This window comes from Polyodon spathula, chromosome 6 (genome assembly GCF_017654505.1).
Source record: "Polyodon spathula isolate WHYD16114869_AA chromosome 6, ASM1765450v1, whole genome shotgun sequence".
In the NCBI taxonomy this organism is placed as follows: Eukaryota; Metazoa; Chordata; class Actinopteri; order Acipenseriformes; family Polyodontidae; genus Polyodon; species Polyodon spathula.
In genome coordinates this window covers 21,621,091-21,636,855 of record NC_054539.1, presented here as the reverse complement: position 1 = coordinate 21,636,855, position 15,765 = coordinate 21,621,091, and the positions used below count along the sequence as shown (strand labels likewise).

General features: G+C 37.7%; 1 protein-coding gene across 1 annotated transcript; it reads right to left on the bottom strand.

Annotated features, from left to right (window-relative positions):
• Positions 1–374: 374 nt before the first annotated feature.
• On the bottom strand, positions 375–15,162 carry nmbr (neuromedin B receptor). Its single transcript, XM_041251702.1, has 3 exons — positions 14,750–15,162; positions 4,217–4,562; positions 375–776 (listed from the first exon to the last, which is right to left on the bottom strand). The coding sequence occupies exons 1-3, from the start codon at positions 15,160–15,162 to the stop codon at positions 375–377; spliced, it is 1,161 nt and encodes a 386-aa protein (XP_041107636.1).
• Between the last annotated feature and the right edge of the window lie 603 nt (positions 15,163–15,765).

The following is a 15,765-nucleotide window of genomic DNA, read 5'->3' as shown; positions in this document are numbered from 1 at the left end:
ACAGAGAAAAGTCTGAAATTTGACATTTTTATATCCATAATTAACAGAGAAAAACAACAAGTGAAGAACCAAGATATTTTCTCTTCTCTAATTAGTAATGAAAGACAGTAAATGTAATCTAAAGTATTGGTTAGCAGTTATTTACTGCCATTTATTTTTTTAAATCAGAAAGCATTAACTTCTTTATTTATTTTAAAGCCAGCCATTATTGCTGGTATCACAATGAATTTCAAAATAAAGGCTTGTTGATACAAATAAATGGCAAAGGGATTTCTTTATGCAACATTTGTTTTGTTAGTACCAAATTTCTTTCCTAGAAAGCTTATTGAACACCCCCTCCCTCCCGTCCCTCTCTCACTTTCCCCATCTTTGATTCAAAGTGAAACTTCTCTTTTCAGGCTGTGCCCATTAATGAGATTTGTAGCTGTGGGTCTATTTCTAACATTGCTTTTAATGGATGTCATTCTGACTGCTGATGTGCTCTGCAGGTAGCTCATAGATCTCTCACGATACTTCTTCCTCTGGCAATGGAGATGACTGTTAAAATGTCTCCGGAAACTCTCACTCAGCAGATACAGGGCAAAAGGGTTGACGCAGGAACTGGAGAAGCTCAGTATTCGGGCCAGTAGTGTGATAACCAGGTGTGCCAATGAGGAGTCAATCTCTCTGTAGTTGAAGGAGCGGTACATGTACAGGACATGATTTGGAAACCAACAGAGAGCAAACAAACCAACAAAGACCAAGACGATTTTTGCAAGTCGTTTCCTTGTTTCCATCTAAGAAAAAAAGTTATTATTATAATTTTAGAATTAAAAAAAAAAACACCCAATCCTACTAATCTGAAAAAAAATAGTAGGCAGTGTCTAAAAAAGAGTGGAATGATAGAAATGGCTGTCTAAAACTTAATTTAAACTTCTCACCCCATCATTCATTACAAATAACTGACATGGGTAAAGACCCATATATTCTAGGTTTGTTATTCTAACACATACTTTTGACCATTACTAAAGTTGTAAAGCTTAACCCCTTTTATTCCAATTAATGGACAGCATTTGTTTCAGATAGATGCTATCTGTGAAGAATATTTGCATTTTCCTACAACATTTATGCATTGTCCCAACAAAGAAAACTACCTTCTGCTAAACATACTGAATTAGTTTAAAAAAAAAAAAAAAAAAAATTATCCCATCATATTAACCTTACTTAAAGTGTAAGCTTCATCAATTATAATCTAAAAACGGTCCTTCCAATTATAGTATTAGCCAAATTGACATTTTAAAGCATTATTTTATTTTGTTTTGTCTTTGCTTTTGACTATGTTGTTCTTAATATTAATTTGTTAAATGTGCCTTTGGAACCACTGCATTACTTAAATACATGAGCATTTGGGGTGTGCTCTTCAGTGAATGCAATTTTATTTTTATTTTTTTACATACTTAAATATGTTTGTTTTTTTAATTTAGTATTTATAATATTTCCTTTCAAGATGATTTCTGCTGCCAGGTGTTGTGGTGAAGTCTGCAAAATAATTGCTTCAGGCTGTTAATATCTCATAAACTAGTTTTGTAATGAGAGATGAGTACATATGTAAAATAGACTGATAAATCTAGTACAGTAACCTTAAAAACCTTGAAGGAGAATAACAAAAAAATAAAAACCTGCAATGTAAACCCCTCTAGTCCCATCGTCCTCATCAGTAAAACAATCATGTCAGTGAAATCTAAAACAAAGACAGCTTTTACAGAGTTTATAGGATTTCATTGTCAAAGAAACAGCAGCCACCATTAAATAACTGGTTTTGAAAACGACTACTTCAGCATTAAATATAAACTGTTTTTTATATAAGTTAACTGCTCTTAGCCAAAGCCTTTCTTACATGTAATTATTTACTGTATTCTCTATTTTTTGCTCTTATTTGATCTTTTGCTACTAACTGTATTGTACTTTATAACTTCTTATCTGTAATGTTATTTAAACAATATAATCATATATATATATATATATATATATATATATATATATATATATATATCTATATATATTTATATTATATATTATATATATATATATATATATATATATATATATATATATATATATATATATATATATATATATATGGACCACCATCACGTATATATATAGATATATATAAATAATACCTTTCATAGTGGACCACCATCACAAAGTGCTTTACAAGACACGAGACAAAGGTGTGTGAACTATGCATCAGCTGCAGAGTCACTTACAACTATGTCTCACCTGAAAGATGGAGCACAAGGAGGTTAAGTGACGTGCTCAGGGTCACACAATGAGTCAGTGGCTGAGCTGGGATTTGAACCGGGGACCTCCTGGTTACAAGCCTGTATCTTTAACCACTGAATGTGATACTTTAAATGTGATATTTTGTAACAACTGTAAGTCGCCCTGGATAAGGGTGTCTGCTAAGAAATAAATAAACAAATAAATAAATAAACAAATAAATAAATAATAATAATAACTTTGAATAAATTAAAGAATAGGTGCATATGCATGTACAGGTTAATATTAAATGTCTAACTATTTGAAATAAATGAATAGTCATGTGACACTACAGTAATTCTTTCATGCAATCTTGACCCAAATTCCCATTGGTGTTTCTCTACATTCATGTGGGGGTTTAGAGTTCTGTAATTTAGCATTTGTATAACCTTTCTGTTACAAGTAGCTGGTAAAGAAAAATCCAAGTTGACACTAAATAAGCAACAACATATGTCATTGATTAGTTTTCTGTCCTTGGGTGATAAAAACATATTTTCACTTAGCATACAAATAAAGAAATTAAAATGCAAAAAGCTTTTAGGCAGCATCTGGGAGTAAGAGGTGAACTTGAAATCAATTATTTGAATCACAGTCATAAAAAAGCATAGCATATAAGTTACTAGAACAACACTTAGATGGAAGTATGACCATTATATATCATGCAATAATTAATTTTGTAGATGCATTAAGTCAGTAAGCCTTCATGAAAAAAATATTGTACATCTATGTTAAGACTGTAGTATTAAAATTGCAAAGCTACACTATCGCACCAAAAAGTTAATAAGAAATACATTGGACCACAGTTATCTGAATGCCAGCCAATGCCTTTGCAGCAGTTTCTCTAAATGTAGTACATCACACAACACTGCCTTATAAACCCCATAAGACCTCAACAATCAGCTACTGCCAATCTAATCACCAAAGTAACAAGTAAGCACTGGCTATGAAGAAGTATCCTCATGGTTCTAAAGAAATGTGCTGCTGCAGTACAGCCTGATCCTTTCATAGTGTTTTTTCAGACCTAGAGGCTACAATTTATTAAAGCCTTTCTCCAGGGTGGATGTTAAGATATAGCTTAATGAAAAACAGAACAATGTGGCTCTGTGAAATATGCAACACTCAAGTAACCTTATTTTCTGTGTTCAATATTTGATGTTTCCATCTGTAATTCAGATACTGAAAAAAAAAACACAATATCTATTCTCTTTCTGAAAAAAACAGAGGTAATTAGGAAAGTTCACAAATATATTGCAGCAGCACAGTAGGACTTATGCTTGCATTGCTTTATCGATTGATTCAAAACAATTAGTAGTTTCAAAAGAAGCACTTCAGTTTACTCTTTGTAGTGGATCTTCAACATCTGATGGTCCTTGTTTTGAGATAATAATCACATTAAGTCTTACAAATAACCAAAACACAAATAAGTGTGAAACCAAACACAAATAACTGTGAACTGCGCTTAATGTGAAAAACACCTAATGTGACATGTTTTTCACATTAAGCACAGTTCACATTAAGTGGGTTATTTGTAGGGCTAAACACGATAATGATCTTATGTTAATGACAATCCCAGTTTTGGAAGATTATTGGGGAGTTTTGAACTTGTTATCTGCAAAGCTTGTAGGCATTTGTTTTCACATATTTTTTTGTAGCGCTTAACATGATTATTATATTATGTATGTTAATAAAACCCTCATTTTTTCAGGACAGTAGTTTGAAGTGCTAGGCTTGCCATTTTCTTGCTAATTTGTTGTGTATTATTAAAATGATTATAAGTACTAAGTACAGTATGATACTGCTTCTATATAGCTACCTGCAGAATATATTATAACAGACATGATTACTAGTTGGTTGCTGTAAAACAATAATACAAAAAAAAAAAAAAGGTCATAAACTGTAAGATATATTCATTTACCTGTCTTTTGGTGTGCTCACTGAATTCTCCAGGCATGTTGTGTGCACTTTTGATTAACGTTCTTGCAATGTGGTAGTAGTACACGCTAATTATGGTAAGGGGGAGGATGAAATAGACCATGAATATCATTATAGAGTGAATTTTGGGTTGCAACTCCTCAGATAAAGGGTATGGTACACAGGCAGTGAAGCTGACGTTGTTATCGCTGATATGCACCACTTGGGAAAAGATTGCTTCTGGAATGGCCAGCAGTACAGAAATGATCCATATGGTGACTGCTTTTAAGCAGGTCCAAAGAACTGCACTAGATTTCTGGATGTCCATAGGATTTACAATAGCTTTGTACCTGTTAGGAAGAAAGACATATTGTTGAGTTTGTTTGGTTGTTTTTTTTTTAATTGAGTGCAGCTAATATTTTTTTAACCTTCTTGCAAGAACAGTCAGAAAACATCATATAAACTGTAATAGAAATTTAACACTCAGTAAACAGCCTTCGGCTACCACTGGCATTATTATATATATATATATATATATATATATATATATATATATATATATATATATATATATATATATATTGCAATTACTAACTATGAACATAAACAGGCATGACATTTAAGGCACTGAATTCGAAATGGAATAGAATTCATTTTCTCATTTATTTTTCATGATCACAGAGTTTTATTTCTCACATGATTTATGGTTTAACTATCATTACTAAAATGTGATTATGTTAAATATATTGCCACAATACATACAGCAGCAAAAGTAACCCTTTAACATGTTATGTATGTGTGTATCAAACTTCACAGGCTGTTAATAAATGTGTGTGATATTACCAAGGAACATCTAAATGGAATAATCCTACAGGTTTCTTCTGACCTTTATATTTTAGTTAAATGTGGATGATAAACCTTTTCATAACCCCTAAATGCAACCTTACACTCAAGACTAACTTCAGAGCTCTTGCCGCTCTATTACTGACAGCCAGACAAAATCAAACCTTATGTCACCAAGATGCTCTTTAAAAAAAAACAACCCTCAGGCTTCAGGCAAGGTCAGAGCTGTATCAGTCAAACTCAAATTTTGCAGATAATTACAAGCTGGAATAATAATTACAAGAAGCTTATAGTGTAGTGGCAAGATCAATTGTTTTGTGAAAATAATTCCTGGGAGACATAGCTACAAAAATATATACAGTACAAGGGGCTGGTGTGAATGTTATTTTGCTAAACAGAGATGAGAAAATAGCATTGGTTATTTTCCCTTTAATATTAGTGGTGTTACATTTGAAAATAGCCTTACTAAAGGAAGCTAATGTCAGTAAATATATTATATTGATGTATGCTGTATTGCAGCTGGGTTTCCAATAAGAAACCAGTACATTCATTGTAAAGTAGCTGGTCAGCAACTCATCAGCAGTTAATTGGATTTTTACCAGGCTAACCTGTAACAGTCAACACGGTTACTACTGTAAGAACTCAGCTGTGCGCCTAAGTTGTTTGGTCCTAGTTTTTTTACATTAACATTTTTCTTTCACAATTACTAGTTAAAATAGTGCTTTGTAGTAAAGACCTTGCTTAAATGGTCTCTTTGTTTCAGGTGACAGGTTTAGTCAAATGCTAGATAAAAGGATATCGCAACCTTTTCCCAACAGTTTCACCAGAAGGTGCTTCATTCTTCTTTGTTAGATTTGGAAAGGCCACTAAAGCAATAACACAAGAAATGGCTGTACATTTTATTTAATTGCCTGATGCCTACATTCCCAGTAATGGCACCTTGTTCGACTTATATTTCGATAGGTGTTTTAATCTTGACATTTTGTATTGATCCACATGATCGATTAATCGGTTAAACACACTCATTTACGCCCCATCAGCTGCAATACTGTCGCAATTGTACCTCAGACTCCTGGGTGCTCGCCACCGTGCACACCGGTTACGCACTGCAGTTCCACACGGGACCTCCTCCCTTTTCGAGAGATCGTTGTTACATCAGTGAACCACCCTCTCCAGGCTTTTGCACTCAGGCAAGAAGTAAACTGTTTCTCAAACAAGCTGTCTGTCTCATAGAACGCACATCTCAAAGAGAGGGGTTCTACTTGAAATACCTTCTGGTGCTAAAAAAGAATGAAAGCTTTCACCCCATCTTAGACCAGAGACACCTCAATGGGTTCTTGAGGGAGAGGAGGTTCCAGATGCTTACGCATCGCCACATCCTCCAATCTGTCTGGCCAGGCAATTGGTTTACAACAGTGGACTTGAAGGACACATATTTTCATGTTCCTATCCATACAGCGCACAGAAAGTATCTCCACTTTGTCTTTCAGGGACGCACCTTTTTGCAGCTGCAAGGGATCAGGGTGCTGAACTACCTGGACGACTGGTTGATCTGTTTCCAGTCGCAGGAAGGAGCAGTGGCCCACATGGCGACACTGATAAAACATCTAGCAAGACTGGTTCTCACTCTCAACAAGACCAAGAGTCAATTAATACCGGTGCAGAGTACAGCTGGATTCCCTCACCATGCAAGCTTATCTGTTGGACGACAGAGTAGAGGCTATTCAAAACTGTTTGAACCTGTTTTAACAGGGGTCCACAGTGCAGCTCCTGTTGTGTCAAAAAACTATTGGGTCTGATGGCTGCAGCCTTATCAGCTATCCAACTGGGTTTACTGTGTATGAGCCCCATTCAAGTGTGGCTCACTGCCACCCACCTGCGGAAGGTGTAGTGATGGGAGTGATACACAGCCGTCAAGTGGTAATGACAGATGCAACAAAACTGGGATGGGGTGCAGTCTGGGCAGGCAGAGGAGTCAGTGGGTCTTAGACAGGCCACTGGACATCCCTGCATATAAATACGTTGGAGCTCTGAGCAGTGCACCTTGCACTCCAGCATTTCCTTCCTGTGCTCCAAAACAGACGTGTCCTTGTGCGCACTGACAACATGTCAGTAGTGGTGTATGTGAATCACCAGGGTGGGCATCAGTTCCCAGAGTTACACAGCATAGCCTTTTGACTTCTGATCTGGGCACAGAAGCATTTGTGATCACTTCGAGGAAGCCCAGGTTGATCTCTTTGCCTTGGCAGAGATGACTCATTGCTCCCTGTGGTTAACCTTCCCCTGTTGTGGAGGTCAACTAGGCGTCGACACCCTAGCCAACGAATGGCCCAAAGTGCTTTTAAACGCTTTCCTGTTGATACCACTGCTCCCTGTCTTTATAGAAAATGTCAGGAGAGAGAAAGCAACAGTTCTCCTGGTGGCCCCCAGATGGCCCAGGAGAATCTGTTTTTCAAACTTTTGCATGTATCTCCTCATTCAGGTGCAAGGCACCCACTGGCACCCATAACTAGGCAGACTCTAACTGTTGGTCTAGCCCCTGAACAGGACCATCTGTCCACCTTAGGGCTCTCAGATGCGGTAGTTAGTACACTGCAGTCTCCACAGGAGCATTATATGCTTACAAATGGAGGTATTTTCAGACATGGTGCATGGCCAGAGGCTGTGACCTCATCTACTGCCCCATAGCAATTATTTTACAGTTTCTGCAAGATCTTCTAGAGGTGGGCAGGTCTCAATCTATGCTGAAAGTGTACTTGGCAGCTATATCTGCATGCCACGTCCCTATAGACTCAGTTTCAAGGGTGCTCGGCAACTGCGTCCCACTAGAAGGTGTGCCCTCCCCAAGTGGAGTCTAGACGTGGTACTTGAGGCTCTCACTAAGGCCACGTTCGAGCCTATACATTTCAAAGGGCTGAAATATCTCTCTATGAAGACAACCTTTTTACTGCATCACTTCCATTAAGCGGGTCAGTGAGCTGCAGGCTTTGTCTGTGCACAGTTCCTTTATGCTCGTCTGGGATAATAGAAACATACCCTGCATTCCTACATAAGGTGATTACGGCTTTCCACTGAAACCAATCAGTGGAATTAGAGGCCTTCCATCCCCCTCCCTTTGATTCGGAGGAGGATAGGAAACTGAATGCTCTCTGCCTGGTGAGGGCATTGAGAGAGTATATGGACAGGACGAAAGCCCTGCGTCAGTCTGACCGGCTCTTTCTTTGCTATGGTGAGGTGACCTTAGGGCAAGCCCTCTTGAAACTGCGGCTGGCCGACTGGATTGTTGACATAGTATCGACTGCTTATAATGAGGCCGGCCTATCCCCACCAGGAAGGGTGACCGCGCATTCTACTAGAGGTGTCACATAAAGTCAGAAAAAAACAACATATGAATCCAAATTAACATGTATTTATACTAAAGTAATACAAAAATGACTACAAAAGATTTAGAAGTGAGTAGTTTTTCGCAATTTACGATTATACTGTAAATACAGATTTCTATACTTTTGAGGCATAAGCAATTAGGAAATAACACTTACTACCCAGGAACAAAAATTGTGTTACATAGTGTTATCAAAGAAGCCTCTATTGTCACAGTCCATACTGATGTTGTGCTTCCACACACTGCCTTTGCCTACTGGACACAGCTATCAAGAGCTGTTACCATTGCAACGGGGTTGCTACCTTCAGGTGAAGTTCTTCGGCTAGCTGCAACACATAATTTCTCCTTGTTATCTTCTTGCCAGTGCATTCCTTGTAAAGAATAACAGAGTTGATGGCTGTGAGATCCAATACATTTCATTTTTTTACAATCCATTTTTTTTCACCAGCCTGGTCTCTCTTTTTTTCACCAGTCCCGATGGTAACTGAAGGATGATGGGCGCTAAGCATAATTACATGCCTTTTAAACTCTTAGCCTGCACTTTTAAACTCTTAGAGTGCATTCAGAATGCTTTTGGCCAGGCTAGCTGGTGGTGATGTCAGACCCGGAAGAAGATGGATACACAGACAGTACTGCAGGGTATGAAAAGCGCTGTTTGTGAATTTTATTAATAATACATAGAAAGGTTTAAACAAGCACAAAACACTTTACAAAACAAAATGGCACAGTGGCCAAAGCAGACTAACAAACAGACACAGAACCAGCACGTGTAGCAATTATTATTGATCTTTTCTCTTTCTCTCCTTATCTCACGACTCGTTCTGCCTCTCAACACACCAACCCCTTTCTCAACGATGATCACCCTATTTATATACATGTGGCTGGAGCCTTAATTAATCATTTAATCATTTATTCAATTCACAGCTCCAACCACATTCCCATGCGTTTTTACAGGGAGGATTTTAACTGCCTCCCTGTCACCTCTATTCCTCCTCCAATAGCACCATTGCACATATACATACAACATAAACACAAAATACACACAGGGGCAGGGCACCTCGCCACAGTGCTTCAGAATTATAGTAGAGTACAGCTCTGATTGCAGGTCCTGCAGATGGTGGCCGTTCTCTCATTTGTTTATTTATAGTTCCAGTCAGGCTTGTTTTTTTTCTTCTTCAACTCCTTTGTTAATTGCAGTGAGGTAAAACAATTGTCGGTGGTAACATTTCTCCTTTTTCCTAAATGGGGTCCTGTGGTAAAATGGTTTGCAGTGCGCAGGTATAGAGGTGATGTGGTGCTCAAGTAATGACAAACAACAAAGTTCACAATGAAATGGTGACTTATTTATAATCCAAAAATCAGTTGACAACTGTAAATAATAATCACTGGCAATACACAACTATGTGTACTGCTCAAAAAAAACCACAGGGTTCAGTTCCGAAATAATAATCACAGTAAATACATACTCCAAACAGAAACACGGTCACAAATCAAAAGTTTGTGCTTTTTAAGTGCAAGTAGTGAAATACAATTATTTGTGAACAGTAGTGTGGTCTTGTCCAGTTTTGTGCTGGTCTTTAGCAACAGCTCCTGGTCAGTGAGTGCAATCGCTTTTCCTCCATTCCGCGATTGCCACATTGCTTCCCGTCTGAGGTGATGACTTAATGTACTGTAGCTCTGCCTCCTTCCTGGATAGCCGACTTCCATTTGGACCTGGAATGAACTGCCAAACCATCCGGTATGGGGCACACTGTTCCCTTTACACAGTTCTGTGTCATTGTCTCTGGGGAAAAAAAGGATGTTCCCTCTTACTGGACCACAAGCTGTCCAGTAACAGGCTGTTGGCACCATATGTTCCACGAACAAACAATAGTGCAATAAATGCTTCCAAATCCTCCAAGGGCATTAACCAGGAATCATCATTTAGTTATTGGTGGGCTTCAGCTTCAGGGAAGCATTGTATGTGGCAAAGCATATGCTCATCTATCAATAAGAAAAGCAATCAATAAGCTCTGATCAGAGATGTTGTGTTCTGTGTACGGACTGGGTCCTGAAACCTCCTTCAAAACATTTTATTGACCCCTTCTCTCTTACAGCGTGGAGACAAGGATTTAAAATGTCCCAAACAGTGCCCTCATGACCAGCCTCTTGAATACCTGGTAGTGCTGGCGCTACCACTAGAGAGGCTGCCTCAGATGCCAGTGTTACTGCTGGAGAAGTGGCTGGTAGAGGTGCAGGATGTGCATCTTCTTCCACATCCTCTTCTGCGTCCCTTTGCGAGTCCTGTTCTGTGTCCGGGTGTTCCCAATGGAGTGCTGGGGTGAGCTCTTTGTGCACTTCGTCCTGGCACTTCGCTGGCACTGTCCTCACTTTCACGGCTGCTGGAATTTTTTTCTTCTCTAGATTAACTGTCAGATAAATTCTGTAGTAACATCAAACACTCATCAACAGGCTTACGTGTTTTGCGACTCATTTCCATTTTCTCCAGTGTAATGGTAGAAGACTGAATTCCTTTGGGTAAATTCTGACATATATAGTAACCTGAGTGAATCTAAAAATAGATCACAGGAGTTACTAGCTCACATGACAGACAGTAGACGCCTGTCTTACAAAAGGTGATAACTGCTCAGACGACAGACAGCTGACACTACAAAAAGCTGCTTGAATTACAATAGACACCTTAGATTACAAGAATCCATTCATGTAAGGGTGGCAGACTGATAAAAACAAATAATATAATAGAATGTATAAGCAAAATACAATTGTTTTCTCTGTAGCAGTCAATTTGACCGATCTGGTATATCTCCCTTATTGTTGCAACCCCGCCTCGCATACTCTGTCAGGATTTTTAATACATCTATTTAGGAAAAATCATAAATGCACAGTGCCGTATCTGCAACTACAACTAAAAACTACAAACGGTCAAATTGACCTGCTTGGTAGTTCTAGTTAAAAGAAGAAACATATTGAATGAAAAGAGCAACTATATGCAAGCAATTAACTCACATGACTTCTGGAAAACATTTCCAGAAGTATATTCAACCTGAATATTAGGACAATAGGAGATATAACTATCAATTACTCCCATCAGATGGAAAAACAAATACGCATCCTTAATTATGCCCTCATTGGAATACAGACATTTCATAAAACAATTCCATTACTTACAGGTCATAAAACTGATAATATAATAGTTGGAGTAATACACTATACCAGGGGTCCTGAGAGGCCCTATCTAGCAGGTTTTCTAGGTGTCTTTACATAATCAGTGGCTAAAGATCTGGAACACCTGTTAATCTTGACTAATTAAGCCAATATTTGGTTCAATTAAGTAACTGAGAGATTGGTTGAAATGAAAACCAGCAGCCACAGTAGCTCTCCAGGACCAGGGTTGGAGACCCCTGCACTTTACAGTACAAAATAAAGAACTGGAGATTCTTTCCTCTACACTATCCTTAGAAAATACAATGTAATAAATAAACTTTAAAAGCTGCAATCGAAACCACTTTTTTCCCCTATCACAAGTGTTGAAGGTACTGTGTTACAAAAAATGTTTAAATATCATCGTTGCCTTTCTGATATGATATGCTGCAGGGTTAGTCAACTCTGGTCCTGGAATGCTGTTCAATTTCAAGTTTAATTGGCATATATCATTAATTGATAAAGTGCTTTAGGACTTGGAAGGATTTAATTGATTTAAATGAATGATTAAGGACATGATTAAAACAAAGACCTGTGAATAAATAAGAGTACTTAGACACTCATTAATCCAAACTATTTGAGACCAGACCCTCTTCAGATCAGTAATGATAACACCGTGTAACAATTTTTTTTTTTTTTTTTTGTTCCTGGGTAGTAAGTGTTATTTCCTAATTGCTTATGCCTCAAAAATATAGAACAACACAAACTTTGCTTTTGTGACCAGGACAGTGATATTTCAAAAACAGTATAATCGTAAATCTCGAAAAACTACTCACTTCTAAATATTTTGTAGTCATTTTTGTATTACTTTAGTATAAGTACATGTTAATTTGGATTCATATGTTGTTTTTTTCTGACTTTATGTGAACGAAAAGACACACATTTGCCCGTTTTCCCATTGGAAATAGTGATATTTTGAAATATCACTGTCCTGGTCACAAAAGCAAAGTTTGTGGGGAATAATAGCCATTTTCTATACTTTTGAGGCATAAGCAATTAGGAAATAACACTTACTACCCAGGAACAAAAATTGTGTTATGTAGTGTAATCTGCACCACACTAAAAATGCCTTGACTAGTCTTTGTTTTATGTTTTTGATATTTATAAAAAAAAAAAATTTAAAAATCAGAAATACACCTTTGGGGAAAAAGAATACAGAGACCGCTGTAAATGGTTTTTGTATCTTTAATATGCAGGTACCAATTTTTAAGTTATTTTCAAATGATCACATGTACTGTACAGTAATTACAGGGGGTATATTAAATCTACAGTTTGTGCACTGCCTTAGCTGAGGTGAGATGCATGTTAATATTGAAACAAACATCAATTTTTTTTGTAGTTATTTAAGAACTTAGGGCGCTTGATTTGGAGAATAAATGTCTGCACATTGTGGGGTGGTAGCTTTCTTTTCACAAGAATGCTGTTCTTGAAGCAGGACGTGAAAGCCACATGTTTGCATCTTGAGTGTGGATAAACTGCAAACATACGTTCTTAAGCAGCAACTTCAACACGTGAGCATGTCACCTATCCTGCATGTGCACAAGAGCAACTTCAACACATGAGCATGCAACCTATCCTGCATGTGCACAAGAGCAACTTCAACACATGAGCATGTCACTTATCCTGCATGTGCACAAGCGCAACTTCAACACATGAGCATGCAACCTATCCTGCATGTGCACAAGAGCAACTTCAACACGTGAGCATGTCACTTATCCTGCATGTGCACAAGAGCAACTTCAACACATGAGCATGCAACCTATCCTGCATGTGCACAAGAGCAACTTCAACACGTGAGCATGCAACCTATCCTGCATGTGCACAAGAGCAACTTCAACACGTGAGCATGCAACCTATCCTGCATGTGCACAACAGCAACTTCAACACATGAGCATGCAACCTATCCTGCGTGTGCACAAGAGCAACTTCAACACATGAGCATGCAACCTATCCTGCATGTGCACAAGAGCAACTTCAACACATGAGCATGCAACCTATCCTGCATGTGCACAAGAGCAACTTCAACACGTGAGCATGCAACCTATCCTGCGTGTGCACAACAGCAACTTCAACACGTGAGCATGCGACCTATCCTGCGTGTGCACAACAGCAACTTCAACACGTGAGCATGCGACCTATCCTGCGTGTGCACAAGAACTCTGGGGAGCTGACATGGTGGACTGAAGGAATCTGAATATTCTTGCAGTGTAACAGATGTCCTGTGCTATTTTCAAGAAATTGATGGTGGATCTAAAATGTTAGCTTGCTGAGGATGGAGAGAACCCATGACTGAAGGAGTGAAGTGTAACCTTCATGCTCTACAGGTGTGGGGTCTCGAGGAATACTTTGTGCAGGTTTGGCATGGAGTGGTCTTTCAAGATTGTAAGTGACAAAACCCCAGAAGCTTTGGCCAGTCTGTACTGTGAGAGGAGTGTTCTGATATGGTCACATCTCTTCAAAATGCATCAATAAAGAATTTGAATACAAAATACTACTGCTACTAATAATAATAATAATAATATATAATAATAATAATAATAATAATAATAATAATAATAATCTTTATTTTATATAGCGCCTTTCATGTCTACATCTCAAGGAGCTTCACAAGAAAAAGCAAGTTAAACACTGACATTTTTTTTTTAAAATAAGATGACATAATGTCCAATAAAACAAGAAAAACAATAACTACATACAACAACACATAACAGGTCAGACAATAAAAGCCAAAGTATAAACTTGGGTTTTCAGCATTAATTTGTTTATGCAATACACTATTCCATGCACAAACAACTGCGATCCACAATCTGTCTCACTGTTAGCTGACATTATGTGGCATACAAGGTGATATTTATTTTTTTTTTTTTTGAATAAAAAGAAAAATTGCACAATTGAGTTGAGAAAATCAGACAAGGACTGAGAGATATAACTATGCATAATCAGCTGATTGGCTGGTGGTGGGTTCCCTGTATGTTAAACGTTATTTATGTTGCTTTGAAAAATTATAAGTATTACTGATTATCCATAAACTGGATCCTTTCTTCATGTAAATAGGTAACATACAATATAGCAATGTAAATAACTTTAGAAATATATAATTAGCATTCTTACCTGTCTGCGCTCAGAGCTGTAAGGGTGAAAACCGAGACACCTACTGAAGTGAGTTGGATTACAGGAATCAGTTTGCAGGCGACGGTGCCGAACATCCATTCTTCAAAGAAATACCTCGAGGCATCTACGGGAACACAAGTCACCAGAAGCAAAAGGTCTCCAGCAGCCAAACTGGATATAAAAATATTGGGCACGCTTCTCATTGCACTGTTAGTGATAAATATCTTTATCAAAGTTATATTGCCCAGCAAGCCCACTGTAATAATAAGAACGTATATGGATGGAATAACGCATCGTATAATAAAACCAACCGTTTCCCTGTCATTAGGTAGCGTTCTCTCGGTGAAGTTTAAAGCAAATAACGAGACATTATCAGAAAAGGTTACGTTGTTAAAAAACTCTTCAACCGTCATTTTAAGACTATTGCCACTGTAGGTTTTGAAACTGGAAAAATTGTATTCAGAAATGAAAGTAGTAGTGGCTTTAGTCGATTGACTGACAACTCTTCAGTGTGCAGCAGATAAAAAAGAAGTGCTCTGAATGACTGATGTGGGCAAATCGGCTCTCCATTGGTTAGGCAGCTTTTACTTTTCAATTCAGTTCCATTGCGTAAGAGCTATCCATCCCAATTAATGCTGAAACGTCCTCTATTAGTATTCTGGCTGGTTCTTAAACACGTATTTACTGAAGGTAAAGAACTGATTGATCTTCTAATCCACTAATCTCATATGGTGCTTAATGCTATTCTGCAAGCACCACAGTTCTAAACTTTTCATAAAGGAAAACTAAGTATCTGCCTTAAAGTGCGTCATCCAGAAATTTGAACAAGAATAAGTGAATTGAATGCAGACGTATTAGTTCAGTTTCTTCTATGTTATATACGTTTTCTAAGCAGTGGGAGGTAGATTGCTCCTCCTCTCTGTGTTTCTACTAAAGTCTGCTGTTCGTGCAATAGTGTTAAGTACATCAATATGTCAGAACCCACTAAGAAAAAAGATAAAAAGATGTTGAATGAT

Excerpts from the sequence above, each read along its gene's own strand:
- nmbr (XM_041251702.1), bottom strand. The coding sequence starts at position 15,162 with ATGACGGTTGAAGAGTTTTTTAACAACGTAACCTTTTCTGATAATGTC. Across the intron at positions 4,563-14,749 it reads ACAGCTCTGAGCGCAGACAG|GTACAAAGCTATTGTAAATC; the intron begins GTAAGAATGCTA and ends TCTTCCTAACAG. Across the intron at positions 777-4,216 it reads GTGAGCACACCAAAAGACAG|ATGGAAACAAGGAAACGACT; the intron begins GTAAATGAATAT and ends TTTTTTTCTTAG.